Below are 27,977 nucleotides of genomic sequence, written 5' to 3'. Positions count from 1 at the left end.
AGGTGGTGAGGTGGAAAGTGGGAGGTGGTGAGGTGGAAAGTGGGAGGTGGTGAGGTGGTGAGGTGGAAAGTGGGAGGTGGTGAGGTGGAAAATGTGAGGTGGGAGGTGGGAGAGAGGAGGTCATCACCCCGAGGAACCGTGCTACAGGAGACACACCAACAACAGCTCGGAACAAAGATGGACGTTAGCTAGCTTTGTCTGCCAAACCAGTAGATGCCAACGCACGATACGGTATTTTGCGTACAAAAGAGGTAGTGAACATGTCCTTAGATCACAGTTGGGGAATACGGTGTGTACGACTGATTTAATGAGACACAAATAAGACAGGAGTTAGTAATGGACTTCAAATCAATAATCTACAGTTCTGAACGACTGCTTAGTTCAAGTAAAACGTGATCTTTACCCAAAGTACGCCAAAGGAATGTTGCCTTATCTTTCACGATAAGGACAAGACTGTGGCTGCGTTCCGAATCGCATACTTCTGCTTTTTACTACCAGTACGTACTACGGCTGCCCCTAGAAAGTAGGTACTTTGCAAGCAGTACGCATCCAATTGGGGCATACCAATTTGTCATTTGCGCCTTGAAATTTGACCACATCCGTCGCAGTCCATAAAGCGACATTCGTCCACAGCTGGGATTTGTCAAAACACCTCTGGCGCGGCTCGCACATGAGACAGAATTTCCGCTGCGCACAGGATTGTGGGTCAGAATAGCCAGAAAAGTCTGCTGCCTTGCATACTGCAAAATACGACCAGATATAGTAGGACATCCTGGTATTTTTGCCATACGCCATGTGGCATACTATGTATTGGGACATACTACAGTAAATACTTTTTGGGCATACTATATAGTATGGAAGTATGCGATTTGGAACGCAGCCTGTATGTAGACTGAACTAGAGCCTAGGTCAGAGTTCAACTGCCTGTCAGGCTGCCAAGGCCCGACCCTCTCCGAACTGCCTGGTCTTGGTTGCCAGGCGACCAGGAGGAGTGAGGGATCAGCATCAGCTCCCCCCCCCCCCCACACACACACACACACTCACTCACTCTCTCTCTCTCTCTCTCTCTCTCTCTCTCACACACACACACACACAAACACCACACACACACACACACACACACATTAATTTAGCACCATCTCCACAAGCTACAGACACGCACAGACATACACCCATGCACACATACCTGTACACCACAAACACACACACAAGCACACACAAACACAAAGACACATGCGCGAACGGACACACACACACACACACACACACACACACACACACACAGCACACACAAGTTTGAAGGCTGCACTGCACCATCAAGACAGACACACAATCCACAGTTCCTCCCTGTTCTATACGCAATTGAGTTTACACTGATATCAGTATCTGATATGATTCTCTGCTCTCAAATGATCCTCTTCTTCATAGTTTCCTTCATTCCATGATGTCAAATAAACCAGCATTTATTGTCATTACATTAACTTACAGTACATTTAGCTGACTCTTTATCTAACAATAATTGTATTTAATGTAGAAAAAGCCAGTGTACTACTACTTGCCTACTAAGTGCATCTCCTTTCTAAAACAAGTGACTAAGAGCATAATCTAGTGCTGAGGGCAAAGTGCAAGCAATCTAAAAATACAACAAATGCTTAAGAGGGGGGATCCTGGTAGCACTTCTTGAAGAGCTGAGTTTTGAGCCTGCGGTGAAAGATGGGCAGTGACTCTGCTGTTCTGACGTCAGAGGGCACTTCATACCACTGCTGCGGGGCCAGGACAGAGAAGAGCCCTGACCATGTCGATTGACTGCAGGGGCCTCAGAGTGACGGGGCAACCAGTTGCCCCGAGGTAGCAGAGCGTAGCAGTCAGGAGGGGGTATAGGGTTTTACTATGGTCTGGAGGTAGGAGGGAGCTATTCCTTTCATTGCCCTGTAGACTAGTACCAGAGTTGTAAACTGGATACGAGCCGCTACAGGGAGCAAGTGTAGAGAACGGAGAAGGGAAGTTATGTGGGAGAACTTGGGGTGGTTGAACACCAAGCGAGCAGCAGCTTTCTGGACAAGTTCTAGGGTTTTAATGGCTGATTCCGAGGCCCCAGCAAGGAGAGAGTTGCAGTAGTCCAGGCGGGAGATGACCAGGGCCTGGATGAGTACCTGCGCCGTTTCAGGAAACGGTGAGGAAAGGGAGAATCCTCCTGATGTTGTAGAGCAGGTATCTGCAAGAGAGTGTAACGGATGTGATATGTGTGGAGAACGACAGTTGGTCATCGAGGGTCACACCAAGATTCCTCGTTGTCCGAGTCGACTTCACCACTGTGTCTTCAATGGTGATGGCCAGGTCCCAGTGCGGGCAGCCCTTCCCTAGGAGGAACAGCAGCTCAGTCTTGTAAATGGTAAATGGTAAATGGACTACACTTATAAAGCGCTTTTCCACCTTAGAGGCACTCAAAGCGCTTTACAATGGCCTCTCATTCACCCATTCACACACACATTCACACACCAATGGCGGTAGCTGCCATGCAAGGCGCCAACCTGCTCATTGGGAGCAATTTGGGGTTAGGTGTCTTGCTCAAGGACACTTCGACATGTGGACAGTTGGAGCTGGGATTCGAACCACTGACCCTTCGATCACTGAACGACCCGCTCTACCAACTGAGCTACAGCCGCCCGAACCTTGTCCAGGTTGAGTTTGAGGTGGTGTGTCAAAATTCGCTCCGAGAAGTCAGTCAAGCACCCAGGTAGGCACATCTCCACTTGTGTGTCAGATGATGGAAATGACAAGACTGGCTGGGTGTCATCGGCATAGCAGTGAGAAAGGCCATGCGAGTGAATGACAGAACCCAGAGATGTAATGTAGAGGGAAACCAGGCCAGGTCCAGCTTGGCTTATGTGCGTGGCTTGCTTGTTTCTGTTCAGGACTGGTAGGATGGAAGCTAGTCATGCCACTGAAATAGCTGTGAATTGAAATGACATGAAATAATGTCTGATAAATTAAGATAGGTCTTGTCGCCAGTTACAGTTACAATGCTTTCAATGCTAATCCAGCACAATAAGAGCGGGATAGCCAGTTAGCTCATGAACTCACAACAACTAGCAGCAGCTTCCATAACATTAATGGTAGCGGTCAGTGGCTAAAGCAGTTACACTGATGATTCCTGTAATGTTAGCTATTTAGCTGAAATTGATTCAACTTCTGTTTCTGGACAAAATTCATTACCTGCTGTATGCACTTCCCTTTAGGTGGTGAAATAAGTAGTCCAATCCCCTGACCACTACTCTACTTGTCGAATTTAGGTAAGAGATAAAAAGGTTGTAGTGAAAGGATGAACGTGTGGAGGTTTGGGGTATAGTCCCATAAAGTCATCCCCACCGGGTCTGGAATCCCGGTCTCCCGGGTGGGAGTCCAATGCTCTGACCACTACTCTACTTGTGCAGCGGAGATCGGTGGGTTGGTTTTGGTGTCCTGGGACTACTGGTGCTGGGACTACTGCCTCTTGTGGTGCCAACAGAGAGATGCAGGCCAACATTGTCATGAGTAAGGCAGGGAGGGAGTAAGGGAGGGAGTGATAACCCGACAAACACTATACTAGGTGCGCTGGCTTCCAACCACGCACAAAAAGGAGAGGACCCAGGACAGACCCTTGTGGAACCCCCGTAGTCAGACTACGTGGTTTCAACATCAACCCTCTCCGTGTCACCTGGTAAGAGCGGCCCTTCAGGTAGGACACAAACCTGCAGAGCCAGTGACGCCTTTCTCCTCGAGGGTGGAGAGGAGGATCTGGTGGTCTACCGTATTTTCTATCTCTTATCCCTTCGAAGTGACGTGGTGTTTGCTTTGGTGTTTTACAGATGGATGTTGTTAGGATTTGGATGAACAAATCTGCTCCTCCCAGCCTGTCAGACCTCAGCGCGCAGTTGGAGCCATGCGTCCCCTCGCTTGTCCGTGTCCGAGGGCCCCTCCGTGTCCCCTGGTTGGTGGAAGTACATCAGTGCCTCTCTGAGTGCATGAAAAAGCCGCACAACGCGCTGTCACTAAAAATATTCCGCACCCTGAAATATTCATGACAGCATGACAGAATATTCTTAAGAGTGTTGCCGTTTTAGCTCTACACTGTAAAGGGTTACCATCCCCCGCCTTCCCCCCCCCCTCTCTTTCTCTCCCTTCCTCTCTCTCCCTCCCCCTTTCTCTCTCTCGCTCTCTCCACCCCTCTCTCTCTCCCTCCCTCATTCTCTCTCTTTCCACCTCTCTCTCTCTCTCTCTCTCCCTTGGTATAGTAAGACTCAGTTATGGAGAGGTGAGGAGACTGGTACAGCTGGAGGGACAGAGAGTAGCAGGACCCCAGACTTGAGACTGGAATAGATCAAATAAAAATGCTGTGACGTTAAGGCCCCCGTCCACACCGGGCCCAACTGCTCAGCCGACTGGGGCGCGGCAACAACCGCAAAAAGGCTTTCACACGACAACAGCGCTTATTCTCAAAAGTATGTGAGTTAAATCAACTGTTTTGAGCAGCAGACAGCTTTTAAGGGAGGTTGTGGTCTTTGTTATTGTTGCAGGTGTCAGTGTATATAGGCTAGATCCAAATAGGTTCTAGCTGCTGCGCAGCACTGGGTCGGGGCCGGGCGGACTAGGAGGAGGAAGGAGACAAATGGCAAATATATGAGGGTCCAGGTATGGACTGGTGAAGGCATGTTTTCCTGTTAACTGCTACAGTTAGGAGATGGAACAAGGTTTGAGGTTGTGACATGGCCACAGTTCTTTTCTCTCCTGGCCAAACAGTGAACTGCCCCCCGACATCAGCTCATATTTCGCCATAGGCTCAAAACTCACCCCTTCAAGAAGTACTACCAGGATTTTCCCTCTTAAGCACCTATTGTTTTTTTAGTTACAGTATTTACTTTTGCACTTTACCTTAAGCACTAGATTATACTCTTAGTCACTTGTTTAGAAAGGAGATGCACTTGTGAGTTCTGGTGAATAGTAGTACACTTGCTTCCTATGTTAAATTTAATTGTCACTTTGGATAAAGGTTTTAGCTACTGTAAATGACTAATGTAATGCGAACAGCCAAAGACATGCCATGCTGTTGCTAACTAGCCAAATAATGAATCTTAGCTGTGTTGCTGAAAGTTGAAGATTGAGAGTGGATGTCATATTATTGGTTGAAATTGGTTCAGTCCAACTACTGCATTTTGTTTTACATGAAAAACATGATTGGATTTTAATAGAATACTGTGGCAACCCGGGGCCCTCACAACCCAAAGGAATATGCATTAGGTTAAGAGTATGCATTAGCATTTTTATTCGGCGTCCCCCTGGGCTTGAACTCTTGAGCTAGCTGCCATGTGAGAAGCCATAGATGGTTTCACACTGACAAGCAATCAAGGGTTGCATGTAAATGTCACAGGTGTATGAGGAGGTTTCATCAGTTTCCACAAAATGTTAAAGGCACCACAAGAGATAACCAAACCAAAAACTAAACTAAGGTACACACTCAAGTGGAGAACAAAAGACAGTGCCAGGGTAGGCATTAGCATGTTTATTCTGCATCACCTGGGGCTTGAGCTCACAACCAGACACCAAGGGAAGGTCGTGTTCTTGTTTGAGCCAAGTGTGAAGCTGTCAGTTTGACCTAAAGTATAAATGTCACAGTTAGATATTTAAACCATTGGAATCCTGCATCAACATTAGTAAGCCTACACACTGTGATGGGAATGAGTTGTGACTCTGGACTGAGCATGCATTCACTGATTGACTGGATTCAACACAGGTGGCGCTGATTGAGATAAGACTGGTCATATGAAGCGATGCAAACAAAATAAACAGTAACAGATACAGTACAAATTAAAAATATTGTTTAAAAAAGTAGTGGAGTATGCATTAGCATTTTTATTCTGCATCTCCCTTGGCTTGAACTCTTGAGCTACCTGCCATGTGAGAACCCATAGATGGTTTCACACCGACTTAAACATCTCAAATCACAAGGTTTGCATGTACTGTCACTGTCACAGGTGCATGTAGCATGGAGGTTTCAGCAGTTTCCACAAAATGTTTGTTGAAATAAAGGCACCACAAGGGGCAAAAACCAAAAACTAAAGAATAAAACCAAGGTATCACACAACAAGTAGAGAACAAAAGATAAAGCTTACAGACTTACAAGTTGGCACAGGACAACACCAGGGACAACGCACAGCTACCGTACAGCCAATAATGAACAGACAAACAGCAAGAGGGGAGCTACATGTAGGCTATATATACATAGGCTGAATCCCAAATCGCGAAAGTGCAGAGCACTCGCAGCCTTGTGGCCTTACATGCGCGTTCCCGCTAAGTCCACAAGGGCTCAGGGTAGTCCCAAAACGGAATTGCTAGGTTCACAAGTGCGCCACTGCCGCCATTTTGCGCACTTTAACCGCACTTACCGAAGGTCCGCAATTTCGCGGACTTAGGAGCAGAAAATACCCACAGTCCACCGCGTCTCATGTGACACAGTGCTTGAGTGCATCCGAGTCATGATCCGAGTGCATCACACATAAATGATGACATTTGCCGATAACACATTTATCTTGAAATCCACATGCTGCAAACCTATCCCACCCAACATAATTTTTTTATTATTATTAAATGACAACAGACGTCAGTCGGTCAATTTGCAGAGCCGAGTGGAGAGCTGAGGAGCGCGTCGGAGGGACGCAGCAGCCAATGAAAACGAAGTGGAAGGGGAATTGCGCTAAACTGGCTTGGGAATCGTTGGCACACCGCTGGAAGTGCTGTCCCATTTAAAGCCGCATGTACACTGTGCGATAAAACCCACGATTCTGAGGTCGTAAGGTAGTCGTGGGTTGTCGCAGACAATCGTAGCTCATCGTGTGCAAAATCGGGACTCGCAAGTCGCACAGTGTGAGAAGGTGTACGATCTGCGATTCATTGCTACGACGTTCTACGATGAGGCTACGACCTCCCGACAAAATATCTGGCATGTCAGATATTTTCGTTGTAGATCGCAGATCACATAGAACTTTAGCCAAGATAAATCGTGGGAATAATCGTGGCTGACAGAAATCGTATAGTGTGAATACAAATCGCATAGTGTGAACACACACGTCGTATGGTCGTATGGTCTTGAGACGGAGTCCCGGTCGTACAGTGGGAAGGGATCCCAGATCAGTCGTACAGTGTACAGAAGGCTTTATTCACGGCCCTGCACCCTCTGGCCCTTCCAGCTGACGTCAATTAAGTGCTCAGGCCTCAGGCCGCAAGTACGAGGGGCCGCAAGGGTGGGATTCAGCTATAGACTAACAAGACGGGGGAAACCAATCAAGCAATCAGTGGCACAGGTGTCCTCTCTTCTTCTTCTTCTTCTTCTTTAAATTAATGGCGGGTCGCAGACCAACTAAAGGTGCATACCGCCACCTACCTTACTGGAGTGTACTACCTCAGGCGACAAACACTTCAGGAGACTAGAGTGCACAAGATGGGAAAATGAACGTTCCCAACAGAAGAGCCAGACAAAACAGACCAGTCACACACACCACTCAAACCACCAGAGACCAACATCAGATCCAAACACGATGTCACGTTCCTAGTGACAACCACTCCAGTCCCCGGCCATCATTAAGACACACCAGCGAGCACACCTCCAGCACCTCCTCCACAACCTCCCCAGTCCCGTCAGCGTGACCGCTGCCCCACAGAGAGTTGTGCGCATTAAAATCACAATGTTATGACAAGGTAGTATGTCCCAATTGGATGCCTACTGCTTGCAAAGTACTAATTTCTAAGGGCAGCTGTAGTAGGTACTGGTTCGGAACGCAGCCATAGTGTCCGCTATTGGGGCGGGGTTGCCAACAACAACATTGCTGTTGCACTATAGGGTTGTGGGTAGTGTATATTTTCCAGTATGAACAGCAGTAGTTTGAGGGGACAGACTTCAAAATACTGTTAAAAAAAATAAAAATAATTAAATACAGTTTTTGAGATAAAATTCTGAAGATTTTCACACTACATCTACCATCATGAAAATGTCATTTTTTTCATGAACATTGGAGATTTATTGAGCGAGTATTTGCAGTAGCTGCATACAGTACTGTTTACAGTAAAACATTTTGATGTGCTGTGGGCTCATTTTTTTATATTTCAAAAATCTGTGAAGATTGTTTGCGGAGGACAGTCTGAAGATGTAGTGGAGCATTTGGGGTGACAATGGACCAAAAAAATGTGGGAGGAGTAGGGTTTGATAGGTTTTACAGTTTTTGAGAAAAACAGAGTGATGGACTTCATAATTCCTGCCACAATATCTGCCTCAACGCATATGGAAGTGGACGTTTCTACTCACTTGTGCCTACAGGTTGGTGGTGGTTGCAAAGGGATAGCATGTATGGCTGATTTGCTTTGATCTTTTTACGTTTTAAACTTTAGACGGTTGCTGTCGCACCACCATCAGGACTATTGGCCCCCAATGCCAGTTGAGGACTTCTAGCATAGGGCTAGACCTATGTGCACATTTTGGTGATTTTTCATGCATGGGAAGTCAGACTTCTTAGGAAGAAGAAGAAGAAGAATATTGGCAAATATAAGAGCGTTCCGGCAGCTGAGGCTACCCAACACCTAATAAAGGCTGAGAGATTTAGAGACACTGGTCTGAGACAATGGTCTGAAAGCCTGGTCAGAGAGACCGGTCAGAGACACTGGTCTGAGAGACCGGTCAGAGACACTGGTCTGAGAGACCGGTCAGAGACACTGGTCTGACAGCCTGGACAGAGAGACCGGTCAGAGACACTGGTCAGAGATACCGGTCAGAGGCACTGGTCTGAGGGACCGGTCAGAGGCACTGGTCAGAGATACCGGTCAGAGACACTGCTCTTAGAGACTGGTCAGAGAGACTGGTCTGAAGAAACTGTGGTTGTCAGAAACTGAAAGAAAACAGTCAATTCAGTTCACTGTGTGTGTGTGTGTGTGTGTGTGTGTGTGTGTGTGTGTGTAGTGGCTGATCACAATGTCTAGGTTTGTATATAATATATCTATCTATCTATCTCACTGTCTGTCTGTCTGTCTGTCTATCTAGATTCCTGACCCTTAATTTGCACCAGTGGCCTACAGGCAAGACAATGCCGTTATCTGAATAATGTTGGGTTCACTTAAACTAGAGTGACTTTTAAGGACTATTAGATTATTGGTCTGGTTACAGTATATTCCTTTACGTAGCTAGCTAACTAACATTGCACTCATAATGTGACTTTATCGATAACGTTAACTCGCTAGTTTGCAATGTTATAGTTGTGATTTTATCTTTACGTTTGCTAGCTAGCAAAAGCATCAGCATCCTTACCTCAGCTATCGATACTTGATGCTAAGGTAGCTAGCTTGTGAAAATGATCTCCCAAGATGAGAGCATATCATGGAGGTAGCAACGGTAACCAACAAGTGTGTGGAGAGTGGGGCCTTGGCAGGTCTCGATACCACGCCACAACTTTTATAGTGGGACATTAAGGTTTAGAAAATTTATAAATAATAATAAAAAAAAGTGCACGTCTGTTTTGTTGTAGCCTAAAGACAATCAGCAAGTGTCACATTCAACCAACATGTTACTGCTTTAAAGCTGCTGGTCCAGAGTGTGTGTGTGTGTGTGTGTGTGTGTGTGTGTGTGTGTGTGTGTGTGTGTGTGTGTGTGTGTGTGTGTGTGTGTCAAGCGTGTATTTTTCGGCGTGCATCAGCTCCAAATGAAGGCAGGAGACACGTGGTGGACGCGTACGCATAGTTAAAAGAGTCTTTTATCACAGGCTTAAAGTCCAGCTGAAACAAAGATGATTTGAGATCATCTAACTTCTGTTATTTGACGTTTTTCCGACTCAAACAGGCCATAGGGGCGGGACATAACGTTTAGAGGAATTTGATTGGAACGTTGACAAGTTGGCAGGTTATAACAGCTTTAGACAGATTAAATAGACAGATAGCGTTGATTGACAGGTGTGTGCCGTGAGATTATTGGTTGACCTTGCTCTTGCATTGCTGATGTAAGCACTCGAGAGATTATGTTTTACAGGAAGAAAAAAATCATAGGATTTGATATAAGACTACAACGAAACGGAAATTTTGAAAAATATTTGGCATATATACACACCAAGGATGTGATTCAAATTCAAGAAAAACTACATTTTTTATTTCATTGCGTCTTTAAGGGTCCCACAGCCCCCATGATAAGCCCAAAGTCTGTAATAATTAATGCATCTGACAACTGACAGAACCTCATCCCTGTTCATCACAGAACCTCATCCTTCTTCATCACAGAACCTCATCCCTCCTCATCACGGAGCCTCATCCCAGGGTAGCAGTGCTCTCGTCCTGGCCACGATCAGAGCTTCGTCCTCTGACAGCCGTCCTTGTTCCCTCTATCGCCTCCATTTCCCTGAGAGAGATCAGTCTCACTAGAGGCAGGTCCACTAGAGAGAGATCAGTCTCACTAGAGGCAGGGTGCCTAGAGAGAGATCAGTCTCACTAGAGGCAGGTCCACTAGAGAGAGATCAGTCTCACTAGAGGCAGGGTGCCTAGAGAGGGATCAGTCTCACTAGAGGCAGGTTCACTAGAGAGAGATCAGTCTCACTAGAGGTAGGTTCACTAGAGAGGGATCAGTCTCACTAGAGGCAGGTCCACTAGAGAGAGATCAGTCTCACTAGAGGCAGGGTGCCTAGAGATAGATCAGTCTCACTAGGGGCAGGTTCACTAATGAGAGATCAGTCTCACTAGAGGCAGGTTCACTAGAGAGATCAGTCTCACTAGAGGCAGGTTCAGATAGATCAGTCTCACTAGAGGCAGGTCCACTAGAGAGAGATCAGTCTCACTAGAGGCAGGTTCACTAGAGAGAGATCAGTCTCACTAGAGGCAGGTTCACTAGAGAGAGATCAGTCTCACTAGAGGCAGGTTCACTAGAGAGAGATCAGTCTCACTAGAGGTAGGTTCACTAGAGAGATCAGTCTCACTAGAGGCAGGTTCACTAGAGAGAGATCAGTCTCACTAGAGGCAGGTTCACTAGAGAGAGATCAGTCTCACTAGAGGCAGGTTAACTAGAGAGAGATCAGTCTCACTAGAGGCAGGTTCACTAGAGAGATCAGTCTCACTAGAGGCAGGTTCACTAGAGAGATCAGTCTCACAGCAGAGGCAGGTTCACTAGAGAGAGATCAGTCTCACTAGAGGCAGGTTCACTAGAGAGATCAGTCTCACAGCAGAGGCAGGTTCACTAGAGAGATCAGTCTCACAGCAGAGGCAGGTTCACTAGAGAGAGATCAGTCTCACTAGAGGCAGGTTCACTAGAGAGATCAGTCTCACTAGAGGCAGGTTCACTAGAGAGATCAGTCTCACAGCAGAGGCAGGTTCACTAGAGAGAGATCAGTCTCACTAGAGGCAGGTTCACTAGAGAGATCAGTCTCACAGCAGAGGCAGGTTGCCTTTGTTTCTGCTTAACACGTCAGACAATAGATCTGCAAAACCATGAATCCACAGTTACACACACACACACACACACACACACACACACACACACACACACACAGGAAACTCCTTCGATGTGGGCGTTCAAACCAAAACAAATGCTGATGACTCATCTATGGCTGAGCTGAGAGACAGGAGGGCGTACAGGAACCCACCGTGGGGTGTGTCTCAATACAGCAGCTCGGCTTCCTTCCCTCTCCTTTCCTTCACTTTCAGGGTGATATAGTAACAGGCCAGGAACAGGTGAAAGGTCATTTTATAGAAGGCCTCCACTGTGACCTGTGTATAATCCGTGTCTGGGTTAAGGATAGAGGAGACAAGGAGGCCATATCGGACTATTGAGATGTGGCCTTGAATCTGAAATCTGCATTAAAAAGAATAGGATCTAATGAGTCTTGATGCATGGCTTCTCTGGCATTGATCCGGCAGCACCTCATTTCCAGTCAGTCAGTGTCCTCCTGGCTATGAATGATGCATCAGTCAGGGCTCTGAACTCCAAGAGCTCCACGGCTCTGAAAAACCCTGTGGCTTCTGGGGAGGAATTTTAAAACCGCGGGGGGAGGAGGCAGACATACCGGAGCACCGTCAGCAATCAGACCTCAGCATAGCGTCCTATAAAAGCACCAACGCCAGATGAACGTGTGCTAACTGTCCACGCGTTATCGATAACAAAATCCTTCTGACAGTGGGAGATTACTTAGCCTGTTCCATCGGTCTCCGCGCTGGGATTGTGGGACGTTCCTCCATGCCTCCTATAGCGCTCCCTTTGAGGCCTCCGACATGGTGTGTTCCAACAGATCCTCCCCACGCCCCAGCACGCAGGATTAGACATTATTCATTCAGACTGACTGTTCCCAGGGACGGGATCCCGCCGGCAAACGGAAACAAACACAGCGGCCTGCAGAGCGACTGATCCGTGCGTTAGCCGCGCTCTGTCCGTGGTGCTGGAGCCGTGTGGGGTGTGTGTGTGTGTGGGGGCAGGGGGGGGGGCGCACGCAGCTAACTACATTAATCACATCAACAGCACACACACGCACGCACGAACACCAGTCTGGTGAACACCTCGTCACTAGCCTACTGACACATGCTACCAACATGTCATTGATTGAGGGACGAGAGGAGGAGAAATCTTCCAGATGAATCGCTGTCCGCCGGCCGGAGCGCTAGCGGGGCCCCGGTGCTGGAGGCTGGATCAGCGGTGAGCCCGGTACAGAGGCTTGGCAAGAGCAGCGCTCTGGAGCCGGGCGAGATCACACAACGACGGGTTTCCTGCTGCTCAACCCGGAGCCTCGTTAGCGGCGCTCGTTCTAATAACAGTCAAGGGGGTTATCCCAATTAACACATCGGCATCCAAGGGGGAAAGAGCGGCCACGATCCTCGCCTGGAAGACGGAGGCATGCATGCAGATGTGGACCCGTAGCTGCAAGACCGGTCCTGTTCGTAATAATCATGGTCACGGTCAGACTAATAAGGAAACGTGCTGAATTACCTTTCATCCAGTCCAGCACCTGCTTCGGGGTCCATTTACTGATCGGTTCCATAACCAGAGCCATGGCTGATGTCACACGGTCCCTACGGGACGAACACCAAACGACTCGAGCACGGTGTCGACGGACGTGTTGGTCACATCAGAAATGACTTTATCATTAACTAATTGCAGAGAGAGAGAGAGAGAGAAAATGTAAAATATATATATTTATATATATATATATATATAAATATATATATATATATAAATATATAAACAGATTTATATTCTATCCCATCAATCAGAGCACGGCCGTCCGGAGAATCGGTGAACGGGATGCGGTGGTGCAAACCACGGGCACACGCGCTCTCCCTCTCTCTCTCTCTCTCTCTCCCTCTCTCTCTCTCTCCCTCTCTCTCCCTCTCTCTCCTTCTCGTGCCTTCCCGCCAGCCGCCGCGCGCAATGAGAAGTGAAATCGGTGAGCGCGAAGGATGGAGCAACCCCTCCCCTCCCTCCCTCCTCTCCTCCCTACCTTCTTTCCTCCCCTCTTCTCCTCTGCCCTCTCTCCTCCTCTCCCTTCCTCTTCCCCTCTCCCCTCCTCCTCTCCGACTCTCTCATCCTCTCCCCTCCTCCTCTCCCTTCCTCCTCCTCTCCCCTCCTCCTCTCCTCTCCTCCCCCCTCCTCCTCTCCTCCCCCCTCCTCCTCTCCTCTCCCCTTCTCCTCTCTTCTCCTCTCCTTTCCTCCCCTCGTCAGCTCGCTGCAGCATCACATGGGCCACCGGTCAGATACCCTGGGAATGGTGCAACACACACCATGTAGAGTTGCTCTCCCTTTCACAGAGACTGCACACACACGCACACGCACCCACACGCACACACAGCAGGTGCAGGCGTGTGATGAGAGAGGATGGGGGAAAGTTGAAGAATGGCTTGCTGCTGTATTTTACTGCTTCCACGTGATTCAAAAAAACAATTACAATGCTGAGAAAGTGGTGCAAGCCCAGTCTCTCTTTCTCTCTGTCACACACACACACACACACACACACACACACACACACACACACACACACACACTTATAATCTCTCATTGGACTGCAGTTTAGAGTAGAAAGTGAACAAACACTATAATGAAACAATAAACATAATAAATATAAGATTATTTTATTCATCACATATAATGTACAGTGTACAGGCACAGTGAAATGTTGCTGCTGTTTATGCTACAGAGAAACTCTAATACTCAATTACAAATGTCAAATTAACAAATTACAATTTACAAAATAACAATTTTACAAAGTAACACAATTGGTACCCTTTCTGTAAGTATAGAATTGGCTGGGTTATTAGATAAGGGTCTGGATGGATTATGTACATGCTCTATGGATTTGAACAAATCAGGTCATGACTGAAGACTGTGTAGCCTAATGCACGCATGGGTCTGTGCTGATGCTCATCTAAGTGGTGTAACACAGGTCAACACATGAGCAGAAGCACGTGTAGACTACAGCGCCCCCCTGCGGCGCGCGGCTGCACTCGCTGTGTTTGGAGCGGGTGACGTCATGGATTCTCGTTTAGTGTCTAGTCTAGAGAGACTTAAACACATTTAAGTCCCACATGAAGTGGCTAGCGCCAAGAAAGTTTTTATTATGAGACATTTCGCATACGAATGGTGCGTGGTGGTGGAGTCGGTAAACGCAGAGGTGCCCATATCATTTAACTCAGCATCCGTTTCAACCACAAGAGGGCGTCGTTACACTGAAAATATGATTTACCTGTGTGTAATTTATCTTACTTTATCTTCCAATTCAGTGAGCCTTGTTCAAGTCCATGGCCCTGCTAGGCCTTGTTCCAGGGTTAGGGTTAGCCTTGCTCCAGGGTTAGCCCTGCTAGGCCTTGTTCCAGGGTTAGGGTTAGCCTTGCTCCAGGGTTAGCCCTGCTAGGCCTTGTTCCAGGGTTAGGGTTAGCCTTGCTCCAGGGTTAGCCCTGCTAGGCCTTGTTCCAGGGTTAGGGTTAGCCTTGCTAGGCCTTGTTCCAGCTGTCTGGGAAGTAAGTACCTGGACAGTGCAGGAGATGCAGAGCTACAGACAGGAAGAGGATGTGAAAATATCACAGTATGAGTCCATGAGTTCTGAGCACAGCGGGGTTAGCCCTGTGTGGATCAGGTTTTTATTTGTGCTTTCATTGGATCATGTGGTTTATCACTACACCACACATGAAAGCTTTGGAAACTTACAGAAGACAGACAATAAATTAGATTTGGTGTTGTGCCCCACATAATTTGAATATTGTAATGATGGCCAAATAACTGGGTCAGTGGCAGAAAGCACTTCTTCGCATTTGCGGTTTATTTCACAATTACACACACACACGTTTTTCCACACGAAGACACTGTGTTAACATCATGTTTATGTGTAAGAGCTTCCTTGTTCTAGAACTGTGACTACTGGTGTCACTTGTTCTTACAGAAGGCTTTACCAGACGATGACTGGGATGTTCTCAGTCTACCTACTCTAGACAAATGTAGGCTCGCTTTGGATAAAGGCATCTGCTAAATGACTAAAATGTAAAATCCTTACTGTATGTATATGCTGTAATGTCATCATGTAGCCAACAGAACCCACAGAATGCAGAGATCATGACTTGTCTTGAATCCAGACCCAGGAACATGCATACATGACTGAAGTACACTTGACTGACTAGAGCCTGCATGGTTTAGTCATGTTTATGCTGTGTTGTGTGTTGTTAGCCTTTACTAACCTTCTGGCAAAGGTAGGCTGAAGCAGCACATGCATACGGCTGTGTTTGTGCTGCTGTCCAGTGTTACTGTTCTGCTGAAGTCAGGCCTGCCTGCAAAAAAACTCCCTCAGTTTCAGGCCTTGGTTCACTTTTACACAGTGCTTTATAACACGCAAATGACTATATGAACAGTAATCTATCTTCAGTCATTAACAAAAGTGTCCAACAATTGAATCATGGTTTGTGTCACTGACATATGAGTTTAATGGTTGGTATTAAAAAAGCAAGTGAGATTGCTGGGTTTATAAACAAACTCTGGCACTGATTCATGACACACTGTCGTACAGTACATTCAAGTTTTAAAATACATTTCTTGCATTTAGAAAATAAGATATTGATAAATTAATAGAGCAATATTCTTACTTAATATCCATACTGGTATTTGGGTTGACTGCAAACATAAAAAACAACCTTTGTTAAGTGAACTTTCCTAAAGTTAATGTAATCATGGATACCTGCACTATAATGGTTCTATCATATTACTCTTTCTACACAGGCAGAGATCCATCTTGAATTGACACTTTCAAAACCAAAGTCAATCTGAAAGATTGTTGAAATCTAAAATAACATGAAAATATAACTACTTCATGCTACCAACGTCACTCAAATAAATTACTAATGATGAATAGTGGGTGGTACTGATACGCGACAGAGCACACAAGCGTTGTATTCACTAAGGGCAGAGGGGCTCCACACACGTTGAATAAGACCCGGTTCACATGCGCTTTCTCACACAAATTATCATGAAGGGAGGCAAAAAGAGACACTGCAAAATTGAGGACAAAATCAGTGTACATGAACCTTCTCCAAAACCCTGAGCAACCTGTGTGTGTGTGTGTGTGCGTGTGTGTGTATGTGTGTGTGTGTGTGTGTGTGTGCAATGCATGCGATTCTGAGTCATGTAAGCTGCACCTTTGATTTGATTTCCTGACAAAAATATATATAAATCAGATCTTAAAAATGAATCGCAACATGAACAGACGTAATGACACACAGCTATGAGAAGCTCCCCCTCCTCCTCCTCCTCCTCCTCCTCCTCAGGCCTTGTACTTCTCCTTCCCCGTCTCGCTAATGACACAGATGTGCTGGAAACAAAAGGCACAGCGATTAACAACTCCAATTCGCCTTATTCACCTGGCAGCCATATTGGTCAGTCTGACGTAATTGGGGGTGCGGATGCAGAAGTGCCCGTTGACTTCAATGTTATAGGTTCACTGTAAAAACACCACTTCAAGAACTGAAATAGTCAAAATAACAGGCTGAATACACTATCGGGGTTACAAACTCATCATTACCAGACTCACTTCACTGCTGTTGTTTTCGCGTTTGGAAATACATAGAGGTGAATGAGCCATAGTTGCATTTACTCCCATGCATTTCCAAACGCGAAAACAACGGCAGTGAAAAACAATCAAATTCTGGTAATGATGAGTTTGTAACCCCGATAGTGTATTCAGCCTGTTATTTTGACTATTTTGGTTCTTGAAGTGGTGTTTTTACAGTGAACTTTTAACATTGAAGTCAACGGGCACTTCCTCATCCCCACCCCCAATTACGTCAGACTGACCTGAGGTGAATAAGGTGAATAAACGTGAATTCTGCATGTTCAGCATTCTCTACTAGCTACTCGGTCTGAAGTTGGGGACTGTACTTACGTTTAGATCTCTAAAGTACTCGTTGTAGTCTAGCGCGTATCCCACCACAAATTTGTCGGGGACTTCAAAACCTACAACTACAACAACACATTGAAACAAGAGATGAAATAGGTGATTGTGAGAGCAGGAACCCTGAAATACGTGATTGTGAGAGCAGGAACCATGCCGCTTCATATGCGCAGTAAAGTAGTTCCGTATGACCTACAGTATGTAGCCCTAAATGTATATTTAGTTAACGATACTGGAACGATACTGCTTCAATTCAACTCTTAATCCAATAAATCTTTATTGTCCCTGGAGGGCAATTCAACTTTGTGCAACTTACAGTCTGGTCTGTAGCCAACACTCCTCGGAGTTCTCTTCACCAACAAACTGAGGGCAGAAACAAGGATGATGAGCAAATGACTGGAGCTGCTGTACTAGGGTAGTCCTAACACATAGAGAAGCATAATAACACAGAGAAACACGATAACACACAGAAACACGTCTGTTCACAGATAATAACACACAGAAACACATAACACATAACACACAGAAACACATAACACACAGAAACACAAAATAACACATAGAAACACATACTAACACGTAGAAACAGATAATAACACACAGAAACAAACAATAACACACAGAAACACATAACACACAGAAACGCATAACACACAGAAACACATAACACACAGAAACACATAACACACACACAGAAACACATAACACACACACAGAAACACATAACACACCGAAACACATAACACACAGAAACACATAACACACAGAAACACATAACACACACACAGAAATTCAACACACAGAAACACATAACACACAGAAACACATAACACACAGAAACACAACACACAGAAACACATAATAACACACACAGACACATAATAACACACAGAGACACATAACACACAGAAACACATAACACACAGAAACACATAACACACAGAAACACATAACACACACACAGAAACACATAACACACAGAAACACATAACACACAGAAACACATAACACACAGAAACACATAACACACAGAAACACATAACACACAGAAACACAACACACAGAAACACATAACACACAGAAACACATAATAACACACACAGACACATAATAACACACAGACACATAATAACACAGAGACACATAACTCATTGAAACATGACAGTTGGATATTGGTACGTAAGCACAGCACAGCCATGCGAGCACTCGCACACAAACACACTACGTGTCCTGGTTCAAAGCTCTTTAAGTGGACAGATAGTGATGCCCTGTTCTGTACCTTGACCTGATGGCCTGATAATGGAGATATTATATATGCTTAACTTCAAGAGCACAGCAGTCCGGAGTCCGATAGATACCCCCGTGTCTGCTGTGGATGTCCGTAGAATGTTCTCTCTCCTATGATGCTTTTAGCCTCTCTCACTCTGAAATGTAATTTAATGTAATGTATTGCTTTATAAATGTTCTTAGCCGGTAGACAAACATACTCCTGGAGCTTGCTCGATCGCCTTGTTGAGAGGGGTCAGGGAAGAATTTTTACAGCTCACTTATCTGGCCCCCGGGTGAATTCTGTTTTTTTGCTTCCCTCTGGAATATGTAGAGTGGGTCGTATGCCCACCTCCCTTGTTCTCTGTAAAGCGCATTGTGTTGCCTCTGGGTATGAAATGCGCTATACAAATAAAGCTTTGATTGATTGATTGATTGAGCAGTGTAGATTTCTAGGACCTAACTGGTCTTTGCTTTACCTGGCTACTTTCACCATTTTTGGGTTGTACTGTTTGAGAAGTTGGAGAAGGGTCTTCATTGTTTTTCCTGTGTCGATGATGTCCTGTACAAGACAAGGAAGAGTTAGAATGACTAAACAAAATGTTCATAACACTTTAAAAAAAAAAGTTTGAATTGTGACATACTGGAGCTCATGATAACACATTTGACTAGCTACTGGACACATACCTCCACAATCAGGACATTCTGTGAAAAAGAGAAAACAGAGGTTTATACGCCAAAGAAAACAGAGCGCCTCAGATTTATCTGTAAATAAGTAACAATCACTTGAGCAAACTGAGGTGGTACGAGGCCAGGGATATCTCATGGCAGCTGGCCACTTTCATTTGTACGTGGTGGAGTATGTGGAAACCTTTGAAACCATCATGAAAACTGATCAAACCAAATATATGTTATTCTCACATAGGAATGTACCTGATAACTTGGGTTTAGTTACTGGGTTTAGACACCACACCAGGGCCCACACTAGGTCACAGACTGGATTATTTATATTATATATATATATAATATAAATAATCCAGTCTGTGACCTAGTGTGGGAATATATACTGTGTGTGTGTGTGTGTGTGTGTGTGTGTGTGTGTGTGTGTGTGTGTGTGTGTGCGTAGCTATTAGGGCAATTCAAAGGTTGATGTTTGTAATTGCTACATGAGTAGAGCAGTACAATGTATATTGTAATGATATTTTTTTTATAAAATAGTGAGAAGAGGAAATGGTTCTTTGAATTACACTACGACCAGAGTCCTAAAACTACTAATGATTAAAACAATGACAGATTATATTAGATGCGTAATTCAAACATTCAACCCTAATGTCATTAATAAAAATCTGTATTCACAGTGAGAAAGTGAACAATTTGAGAGAAGTGCTCACCTTCCCTGTCAGCGTAGACAGGTCGTCCCCTCCGATGACTTTGATTTCCCCGGTGGACTGGTCATTCTGTGAACACACTCAGAGTCAGGGCCTCGGTCAGTGTCTGTAGGAGTCAGTGTCTGTAGTAGACTGTCAGAGTCAGTGTCTGTAGTAGACTGTCAAGAGTCAGTGTCTGTAGTAGACTGTCAGAGTCAGTGTCTGTAGGAGTCAGTGTCTGTAGTAGACTGTCAGAGTAAGTGTCTGTAGTAGACTGTCAGAGTCAGTGTCTGTAGGAGTCAGTGTCTGTAGTAGACTGTCAGAGTCAGTGTCTGTAGTAGACTGTCAGAGTCAGTGTCTGTAGTAGACTGTCAGAGTCAGTGTCTGTAGGAGTCAGTGTCTGTAGTAGACTGTCAGAGTCAGTGTTATGATATCCTATTCTCTAGGGTGATGTGGTGAGTATATAGGTGGTTATGATGTCATATCCTCTAGGGGGGCACCAATGATCGCGGGGGGAGGGGGGGGGGGCGTTAAGCCTCAGACAGTTTGAGGCCTAAATATCATGTTTAGTTAGACAAATATTTGTTCAAGAATCATGTCATTGACATGTCACAGAGCAGTTGTAACGAAATACATGATTATGTCCGATGAAGGGCCTACATGCCTTGCCTCTACTACACTACAATACCACAGAGTGCATCTGGATAGTACTCACACCCCTTCACTTTTAAGTCCCAATGATTGTCACACACCTGACTTGAGAGGTGGTGAAATTAGTTCTCCGCATTTGACCCATCCCCTGGGGGAGCGGTGAGCAGCAGCAGTGCCGCGCTCGGGAATCATTTAGTGATTTAGCCCCCCAATTCCAACCCTTGATGCTGAGTGCCAGTTTGACTGACTTGAGTGTCAGTGCTGAGTTTCTACATTTGTTATGTCTCAAAAATCTACACACAATACCCCATAATGACAAAGTGGGGAAAAAAAGATTTTTTTAGTAAATGTTTTTATTAAGTTTTTAATGATGTACATAAGTATTCATTCCCTTTGCTATGGCACTCAAAATTGAGCTCAGGTGTATCCTGTTTCCACTGATCATCCTTGAGATGTTTATACAACTTGATTTAAGTCCACCTGTGGTAAATTAAATTAATTGGACACGATTTGAAAAGACACACACCTGTCTATATAAGGTCCCACAGTTGACAGTGCATGCCAGAGCAGAAACCAAGCCATGAAGTCAAAGGAATGGTCCGTAGACCTCAGACACAGGATTGTATCGAGGAACAGATTTGGGGAAGGGTACAAAATAAATCTGCAGCATTGAAGGTCTCAAAGAGCAGAGTGGTCTCCATCATTCATAAATGGAAGAAGTTTGGAACCACTAGGACTCTTCCTAGAGCTGGCCGCCTGGACAAACTGAGTAATTGGGGGATAAAGGCCTTGGTCAGGGAGGTGACCAAGAACCCAATGGTCACTCTGACAGAGCTCCAGTGTTCCTCTGTGGAGATGGGAGAACCTTCCAGAAGAACAACCATCTCTGCAGCACTCCACCAATCAGGCCTTTATGGTCGAGTGGCCAGACGGAAGCCACTCCTCAGTAAAAGGCACATGACAGCCCGCTTGGAGTTTGCCAAAAGGCACCTAAAGGACTCTCAGGCCATGAGAAACAAGATTCTCTGGTCTGATGAAACCAAGATTGAACTCTTTGGCCTGAATACCAAGCGTCACTTCACTAATATGGTGAAGCATGGTGGTGGCAGCATCATGCTGTGAAGGTGTTCAGAAGGGAACTGGGCGACTAGTCTAGATAGAGGGAAAGATGAACGATCTAAATGAAAACCTGCCCCAGAGCGCTCTGGAACTCAGACTGGCGTGAAGGTTCACCTTCCAACAGGACAACGACCCTAAGCACACAGCCAAGACAACGAAGGAGTGGCTTCTAGACACGTCTGTGAATGTCCTAGTGTGGCCCAGCCAGAGCCCAGACTTGAACCCAATCCAACATCTCTGGAAAGGCCTGAAAATAGCTGTGCACCGACGCTCCCCATCTAACCTGACAGAGCTTGAGAGGATCTGCAGAGAAGAATGGGAGAAATACCCCAAATACAGGTGTGCCAAGCCTGTAGAGCGTCATCTGCCAAAGGTGCCTCAACAAAGTACTGAGTAAAGGGATCAGTTGTTTTATTTTTTATACTTATAAATATACATATTTATATTTGCAACATTTTCTAAAAAACTATTTTCCCTTTGTCATTATGGGGTATTTATTGTATGTAGATTTTTGAGGGGGAAAAAAAGAATTTAATCAACTTTGGAATAATGCTGTAACAACAACATTTTGAAAAATTAAGGGGTATGAGTAATGTTACTGCTAAACTGTCAAAGCGCTTTATTGAACTCTTACTTGTACCTGATAGAACCCCCCCTCACACACACCTCCCCCCGCAAATTCCATCAAGTGTGAGTTAGGGGGCTCTGGGGAAGAAAGGTTGGGAACCCCTGCTCTGGGATTATGTGGTGAGTATAAAGATAGTAATAATGTCCTATTCTATAGGGTGATGTGATGAGTATACCGGTGGTTATAATGTCATGTTCTCTAGGGTGATGTGATGAGTATACCGGTGGTTATAATGTCATGTTCTCTAGGGTGATGTGATGACTATATAGGTGGTTATAATGTCATGTTCTCTAGGGTGATGTGATGACTATATAGGTGGTTATAATGTCATGTTCTCTAGGGTGATGTGATGAGTATACCGGTGGTTATAATGTCATGTTCTCTAGGGTGATGTGATGAGTATACCGGTGGTTATAATGTCATGTTCTCTAGGGTGATGTGATGACTATATAGGTGGTTATAATGTCATGTTCTCTAGGGTGATGTGATAACTATATAGGTGGTTATAATGTCATGTTCTCTAGGGTGATGTGATGTGCTCATCTTACACAGTAGCTCTTCAGCCTAATGAAATCCACCGTCATGGGGATCGAACGGTCGCTGTTGCGGTTCAGGGCTTTGATGTAGTCCAGCAGGTCCGCGAAGAACTTGTAGCCCCCCTTGAGCACGCAGAGAGCCACGATATGGTGCCCCCCCATGTCCTTCATGATCTCCCTGGCGAGCCTCTCCGTCCTGGCTCCAGGGGGCCCGGGGTCAGGGGAGACAGAGGGGGCTCGGTCAGTTCAGATTTCTGTTACAGTCGGTCACAGTCTTTGAGGCCCTTCTTTTTTAAGCACTGAAAATAGATGCGTGTGTGGGAGTGGTCTAGCCAGCTAGCCAGGAGGACGTGATTAGTACAGTAACTTGTGTTGTCCTTGTATTTGCTATTTGAGTCGATTGCCGCCGGTCAGAAGGAACCCACCTGTCCAAGATGAGTCCGTGTGGAATGTAGACCCTCTCCAGGTCGGAGGCGTAGTGCTTCGGTATGCAGAACAGGTCCAGGTCATACCCCTGCTCATCATCGCTGATCTGGAACACACAAGAAACAAAACCACCACACGCTCAGGATCTGTTGATTTAAGCGCACATGACGTGGGAGAGCCATGACGCAGCAGAGGGAAGGGGGAGACGGGGGAAGGACTGGGGCAGTAGAGAGAGAGAGAGAGAGAAAAATCCCTAGAGGTTATTAACTTCTTCACCCGCCCCCCCCCCCTCCCCTCCGGTCTAACTGGTTCTGTTGACTTTCCACAGGGAAAACACAAGAAACACTCGCCTGAAGGACAAACGCACCAGATTAGGCCCTGTCATGCAGTCTGGCCCTCAACACTGACCAAGGGCAGGGAGGGGGCAGAACGTGTTGCCTCTCACCAACCCCGATTCTTTCGAAAAAGGAATCAGGTCCACTCCAACCATGACGTTACCCACCGTATCTCTCCGTTCTGAACTACACCAACATCGTTGAGTTGAACCCATAAAAGATTCTGGTATTAACCAGTAGACACACAACTTCTGTTCAGAAATATCAAGCTAATTCTATAAAAGGGGAGAGGGGCTCAGGGGGGGTTGGTAGCAGGGGGCGGGGCAGGGGATAGGGGGGGGTTTGGTAGCAGAGGGGAGAGGGGATGACGGGTTTGGTAGCAGGGGGGGGGGGGGGGGGTGACGGGTTTGGTAGCAGGGGGGGGGGGGGGGGGGTGACGGGTTTGGCAGCTGGGGAACATTCAGTTCCTGGCCACCTGCGATTCACAGCATCATGAGACGAGACAACACCTTGGTGCTCAGCCGGTTTTTACTGACCTCTCACTCAAAGAGCTACAGACCTCAACTTTCAAGTCCAGGGTCAGAGAGGAAAGAGGACAACAGTTTGGCGCTGAATGTACCCGACTGAACGGCCTGTAGTCCAGTGGGATCTAACGCATGCAGCATTTCAGCATGAGAGCATTGATAACCTGTAAATGCAATGAGCTCACCAGTCAAAACAGTTTCAAGATAACATTTTGGAAGATCACTGTTGCATTAGCTGCCATGGTCATTTCTCATCTTCCAGCGCTCAGTCTCGCACACAGAGGGCCCTCTATGCGCACAATAGTTTCCAAGGCAGTATGTCATCTTCAATTATTGTTCAACCACTGTCAGCATATCTGCCAAACCGCAGAACATTGTTCTCTCTTAATTATCCTCAAGACGCAGGTGATATCATTCATCTCTTTCATTCTTACTATATTGAGTTTTATGAGGATGGGCTCTAACGTTACGGTACAATGAAACACTTTAACCGTAGCGACCAGCTAGCTCACTGTGATCTTCAATCAGAACTTGCAGATTTGCCAAATGTAACATTGTTTCTTTTTTTCTGTGATGTCGTTAGAACATGTAGCCTACTAACATAGCCTATTAGTAAATTATAATTCGCCATACAAACACTGTCTTTTAGCGCGGAGTCGGTTACCGTAATGTTTCCTATATTAGAAGCATGGCCCACATCACGTGTCCTCACGTTACATACGCGCAATACAGCAGGCCATGAAATATTATACAGTAGGCTATATTAGGTTATCCGGATTCATACATAAGATATAAAATATTTCAACCAAGTTACTATCTGGGGTCAACGTTTCACTTAAATTATTATTTCCGTAGTTTTTATGTTTTTCTCCACAAAATAGCTTCCTTACAACCATTTCCATAGGAACTCTAACGTCGGCTAACAAATAAGCAGCGCTTCGCAGCAGAGCAGACTCGTTATATGAGCTCGGTTCAGACTTACCACCACACAGGGGCTGTTGGTCGCCATGTCAGTTTGTCCCACTGTTGCTTGCTGCGATCGCTCCCTTCTTGACAGAACACACTCTGCTGACTGGCGACGTACAGGCACCCTTTTACAGTACACACCATCCACCTACTTACAGTAGGACTGCTACTGGTGCGGGTTCAGATTCTTCCGCAAAGCCCCTCTAGCGCTGCAGCGACAGATACACAGACCGATCCTATCGACCAATCACATCGATGGGAGTCGCATGCACCGCCCAGGTTCACGCAATGCGGAAGTTCACTGTAGAATCTATAGAAAAATATTTAAAATTACCATGAAATGACCGTTCGACACCAAGCCAATTACTATAGTATAATTGGTAAGCGTATTAGCCTAATGAAGGGCATTACTACTACTACTACTACTACTACTACTACTACTAATAATAATAATAATAATTATTATTATTATTATTATTATAATAGCCTAATAATAATTGTATTTATATAGCACTTTTCTAACAATTCAGTACACATTTCTTATGAGAAAAAGACAAGATTACACAAATAAACAGAAATAAAAGTACAAAAGGAATTAAATTAATACAATAAAAAATAAATAAACAACAAATACTCAGTATATCAACTGGTGACTGCATTGCATCTGGAAGGGATCAAGACTCAGACACCACCGTTGATTTCAGGGCAAATAAACAAACTGTCATATAGAATACAGATTATTAAAGATGACGTGAGGCTGTCTTGAAAGACTATTGGATAATTGGGAAGGAGCATTAGTTGTGCATTGTTTTCAGACAAAATATGGTGCAGTCCCATATGCTTGGGATAAGGTACTTCCTTTTGAATGTTTGAGGTTAATGTGATGGAACTGCACCATGCTTGGGATGTCAATATAAACTTGACATTCATTTTCTTTCAGGATACCTTTGTCAGTGTTGGTCTTTGGTTGACATTATGCTATAGCAGGGACTGGTAAGTAACACGTGGTAACACGTGAATGTCTACTCACTTTATTGCTGATTTAAAGTTCCTAATACATTGATTCCATCTTCTAGGGGACATATATGGATGGAGTGAAAATGACAAGCGCATATATAAAGCAGGTGATCCTTTCTTGGGCAGTAAAGGATGTGGAATTGATTATGAAGTTGATGACATCTACGATGACTCTGAGCCTCTTCCCAGCAGTTCTCAGTACGGCCCAAGTCATTATTCAAGTGGTACCTCCAGCAGCATGAAGCCACAGCCCCAGACTGGCAACCAGCCCCATCCCCGCCAACACCCCCAGTCCCCAACCTGGCAACCAGCCCCATCCCCAGCCCAGCTACCAGCCCCATCCCCGCCAACACCCCCCGTCCCCAGCCCGGCTACCGGTCCCAACCTGGCAACCAGCCCCATCCCCAGCCCAGCTACCAGCCCCAGCCCCCAGCCCGGCTACCGTCCCAACCTGGCAACCAGCCACATCCCCGCCAACACCCCCAGTCCCCAGCCCGGCTACCGGTTCCAACCTGGCAACCAGCCCCATCCCCGCCAACACCCCCAGTCCCCAGCCCGGCTACCGGTCCCAACCTGGCAACCAGCCCCATCCCCAGCCCAGCTACCAGCCCCATCCCAGCTACCAGCCCCAGTCCCCAGCCCGACTACCGGTCCCAACCTGGCAACCAGCCCCATCCCCGCCAACACCCCCAGTCCCCAGCCCGGCTACCGGTCCCAACCTGGCAACCAGCCCCATCCCCGCCAACACCCCCAGTCCCCAGCCCGGCTACCGGTCCCAACCTGGCAACCAGCCCCATCCCCGCCAACACCCCCAGTCCCCAGCCCGGCTACCGGTCCCAACCTGGCTTCTTGCCCCAGCCCAGCTACCAGCCCCATCCCCGCCAACACCCCCAGTCCCCAGCCCGGCTACTGGTCCCAACCTGGCAACCAGCCCCATCCCCAGTCCCAGCCCCATCCCTGCCAACACCCCCAGTCCCCAGCCCGGCTAACGGTCCCAACCTGGCTACTGGCCCCATCTCGGTACCGGCCCCAGCACCAGCCCAGCTACCAGCCCTATCGTGGCTACCAGCCCATGATCCAGACTGGTGACCGGCCCCCACCGGCCCCAGCCTGACTCCCAGCCGCAGCCCCAGCACAGTAGTACCTTGTACCGTCGCCTCACAGCAAGAAGGTCTCCGGGTCTTCCTGTGTTTGCATGTTCTCCCTATGTTCACAAGGGTTTCCTCCCAAAATAACCCAATATGAAAAACATGCAGAAGAACAAGCCTGACGAGGACGGACAGGAGCGCTTGGTTGGCCCCCGGGCACGCGCCTACTGTCTGCTCCCGGATGCCCTTGGGAGAAGGACGTCAGGATGGGTTAAGTGCAGTAGAGAAGTTTCATCGGTGGACGCTTCCATCATTATGTGTGTGCATTTCGGCGTTGCCACCTACCACCGTGTGATGTGTCTTCACTGCGTGATAAATGAAGATATTTGTTGTTGTTGGTCTTCCCAGACCTAATAACGCCTTCTGAGGATAGTAATAGGGGTGGGGGGCGTCCTGCTCTGTCAGAAGTCCACCACCAGCACCTTGGTCTTGCTGATGTGCAGTTGTCTGTCTCCTTCACATCGCCAACCATTGGAGAGAAGGCTTTCATCGTTTGAGGTGAGTTTCACTAATAATATTATCTATACCGAAGAGCAGACCGAGTGAAAAAAGCTTATGGAGAAATGAATGGTTCTTGACAGCC

The 27,977-nt window shown here is 46.3% G+C and overlaps 2 protein-coding genes across 4 annotated transcripts in view; both read right to left on the bottom strand.

Moving 5' to 3' along the window:
* LOC311317545 (connector enhancer of kinase suppressor of ras 2-like) overlaps nucleotides 1–13,037 on the bottom strand; it is a gene marked incomplete at both ends in the record, with an annotated part of 71,444 nt that extends 58,407 nt beyond the window's left edge. Inside the window, one exon of the mRNA XM_084448619.1 lies at nucleotides 12,974–13,037. Coding sequence (XP_084304745.1) covers nucleotides 12,974–13,037 — 64 coding nt within the window. The remainder of the gene's footprint in view (nucleotides 1–12,973) is intronic.
* A 1,081-nt stretch (nucleotides 13,038–14,118) lies between these two features.
* Nucleotides 14,119–25,415, bottom strand: hprt1 (hypoxanthine phosphoribosyltransferase 1). 3 transcript variants are annotated; one of them, XR_014630764.1, is made up of 11 exons: nucleotides 25,246–25,415; nucleotides 23,404–23,510; nucleotides 22,991–23,174; nucleotides 20,069–20,134; nucleotides 19,365–19,382; nucleotides 19,157–19,239; nucleotides 17,728–17,774; nucleotides 17,403–17,479; nucleotides 16,111–16,832; nucleotides 15,709–15,798; nucleotides 14,119–15,029 (listed from the first exon to the last, which is right to left on the bottom strand). XR_014630764.1 is itself a non-coding variant. In XM_084448773.1 (9 exons), the coding sequence occupies exons 1-9, from the start codon at nucleotides 25,270–25,272 to the stop codon at nucleotides 16,785–16,787; spliced, it is 657 nt and encodes a 218-aa protein (XP_084304899.1). In that variant the 5' UTR covers nucleotides 25,273–25,415; the 3' UTR covers nucleotides 15,268–16,784. The 3 variants fall into 3 exon arrangements, 1 of the variants encoding a protein (XP_084304899.1); XR_014630765.1 differs by lacking the exon at nucleotides 14,119–15,029 and having other exon boundaries at nucleotides 15,268–15,798; XM_084448773.1 differs by lacking the exon at nucleotides 14,119–15,029 and having other exon boundaries at nucleotides 15,268–16,832.
* Nucleotides 25,416–27,977: the final 2,562 nt, after the last annotated feature.

The sequence above is a fragment of the Borostomias antarcticus genome (genome assembly GCF_949987555.1).
Source record: "Borostomias antarcticus genome assembly, chromosome: 14".
Taxonomy (NCBI): Eukaryota; Metazoa; Chordata; class Actinopteri; order Stomiiformes; family Stomiidae; genus Borostomias; species Borostomias antarcticus.
Note: the sequence above shows the minus strand (reverse complement) of the source record. Positions and strands in the feature narration are given on the sequence as shown.

What these genes read in the sequence shown, in the direction of transcription:
- hprt1 (XM_084448773.1), bottom strand. Translation starts at nt 25,272, where the DNA reads ATGGCGACCAACAGCCCCTGTGTGGTG. An exon ending in CCAACAGCCCCTGTGTGGTG is followed by an intron (nt 23,511 to 25,245) that starts GTAAGTCTGAAC and finishes TGTGTGTTCCAG; the next exon opens with ATCAGCGATGATGAGCAGGG. An exon ending in TGTTGGCTACAGACCAGACT is followed by an intron (nt 17,480 to 17,727) that starts GTAAGTTGCACA and finishes GTGTTGTTGTAG; the next exon opens with TTGTAGGTTTTGAAGTCCCC.